A 2,283-nucleotide genomic window follows, 5' to 3' on the forward strand; every position below is an offset into this window, starting at 1 on the left:
CGCTGGCAGTAGGCGCAGCAGGACGGGTGGGTGCAGCGCTGCGCCCACTGTGCCGACTGGCTGTGGGCGCAGGCTTCTGGGTGGGCGCCCGCGCTGTCTTTGCCCTGGCCGAGGACCTGACAGGCCACTGCTATGACCCGGTGCCCGGTGGGCGGTTGGTGAACGCGCTGCCCTCCAAGGCAGCCTGCAGCGCAGGTGGGCACCGCTGGACTGGCTTTGCCCCCTCGGCGCCTGCCTTCCTGCTCACCTTCTGCCCACTGCTGGTGCTGGAGGAGGCAGGCGTGTTTGGGCGCTGCCTGGCACGGGGACTGCGGGCGGAGGCCGCACTCCATGCCCTCTTCCTATTCAATGTGGCACTGCTGGTACTGTGGCCAGCCCTGCTGGTGGCCACGCTGCTGTGGCAGCCGCCCTATGCCCCCCATGCTGCTGGTACTGCCACTGCCACCCTCTGCTGGGCCCTGGCCTACCGTGGCTGGTACCGCTGCCGCTGGTCCCCTGGCCGCCCTGGCGCTGGCCTCTTCCCCCTGGCCGCCGAGTGCACCTGAGGGATCCTGGCATGTGGGGTGGGGAGGGGGGTGGGGTGCAGGGGACCTGGGTATCCAGTAGAAAGAGCGCATGGGGTGGCCTCTGCGGTACATGCAGAGATGGGAGGGGGTGGGAAATCTCAGTGTCTAGAGAACAGCTGGAGAAGATGGGTGATGCCAACCTTGGTGTCTGGGAGAAGGTGGGAGGTGAGAATCCGGGTGCTCGGGGGGAGAGGGTGAGGCCATCTCTGGGCAATGTGTGGAAATGCAAACATCTGGGAGGAGGCCACCTCTGGAGAACATCTGGAGAAGGTGGGAACCCAGGCATCTGGGGTGGGCCAGGCCTGGCGAACACCTGGAGAAGCTCTGCACAGCAATGGGCAATGGACTCATCCCAAGCTCAGTCAGGAACCCAGGCATCCAGGAGAGGGGAAATCAGCTGGAGCGTACTGTGCAGGGGCGTCTCCCCCTGCCGTGGAGTGTGGACTTGTCTGGGCTGAGGAACCCCAGCGTCTGGGACAGCCTGCCCCCATCCATCGCTAGGAGACGACGGGTCCACGTGTCCTCAGCACCTTCTGGGGCCAACAGGTGTGGAGAAGGGACCCAAACGTCTGGGAGACCACCAGTCAGTTGATGCCAGACTACTTCTGTCATGCGTGCAGCTTGTCCCCACCTTTGGATGTGGGATGGGAACTCGGTCGTTCAGGAGAGCCAGGGGCACCAGCTGGAGAAGGGCAGGGTCCCCGTCTGCCCCAGCAGCGATGTGGGGTGTAGCCCCAGGTGGCCAAGCAGCTGCCCAGGCTGAGAACTGAGGTGCTGGGGCACAAATAAAGGTGGCCTCTGAGTCTGGCGTTGCCTGCCTGGTGTTTGAAGTGGGGCCGGGGGGGGCACCCAGGTGCCTGGGGGAAGAGTGGAGGGGCTTCCAGTGGAGGGGAACCAATGGGAGAGGGGGGCCCAGGGGTCTGGGAGGGGGAGAGCCTGAAAACCCAGGCATCAGAGACCAGTCTGACTCACCCCCACTGAGGTCACTGCTGGGGAAAGCTCACAGCCCTTGTCTCGCCCCACCCTGAGGGCACTGGTGGGGGAAGGTTGCAGTCCTGCCACCCCTCCTCCCCCACCACCAATGACAGCACTGCTGGGGGAAGCTCACAGTCACCCCCCCCATCCTGAGGGCACTGCTGAAGGAAGCTTGCAGCCTTTGGCTGCCGTCCAAGACCGGAAATCCCCGGCCTGCTGCTTTCGATTTCACTTGTCACGCTCACTGCTGCGGCACCACGCGCCCGTGCCTGGACTGGCCCCACGCCCCCCCCCGGTGCCCCCCGGCCATGGTGGGAGCCCCCAAGACCCCCTGCTGGAGCTGGAGGGGCTGTTGCTGGGGAAGGCAGCACAGGCCGGGCTGGGGGGAGTTTTGGGGGGGCCCTGGTGACCCCTCCCATTGTGCTCTACCCAGGTGGATGCCTTCCGCAGCCAGCTGTGTGCTGAGGTGAGATGCTGCAAGCTTCCCCTAGCAGTGCCCTTGGGGCTGGGGGAGGGGCAGGGGCTGCAAGCTTCTGCCAACACTGCCCTTGAGATGGTGGGGCAGGGGATGTGAGCTTCCCCCAGCAGTGCCCTCAGGGTGTGGGGGGCAGCAGTGGCTGTGAGCTTCCCCCAATGGTCCCCTCAGGACACAGGGGGTGGGCAGGGGCTGTGAGCTTCCTCCAGCAGTGCCCATAAGGTAGAGGGGCAGAGGCTGTGAGCTTCCCCCAGCAGTGCCCTCAGG

At 65.7% G+C, this 2,283-nt stretch overlaps 1 protein-coding gene across 1 annotated transcript in view; it reads left to right on the forward strand.

Moving 5' to 3' along the window:
- FITM1 (fat storage inducing transmembrane protein 1) overlaps positions 1–1,847 on the forward strand; it is a 2,015-nt gene extending 168 nt beyond the window's left edge. The window contains exon 1 of the mRNA XM_025192797.1: positions 1–1,847. This exon is cut by the window's left edge and continues 168 nt beyond it. Within this exon, the coding sequence (XP_025048582.1) occupies positions 1–545 (545 nt within the window). The 3' untranslated portion in view covers positions 546–1,847.
- Positions 1,848–2,283: the final 436 nt, after the last annotated feature.

This window comes from Alligator sinensis, unplaced genomic scaffold, assembly GCF_000455745.1.
Source record: "Alligator sinensis unplaced genomic scaffold, ASM45574v1 scaffold128_1, whole genome shotgun sequence".
Lineage (NCBI taxonomy): Eukaryota > Metazoa > Chordata > Crocodylia > Alligatoridae > Alligator > Alligator sinensis.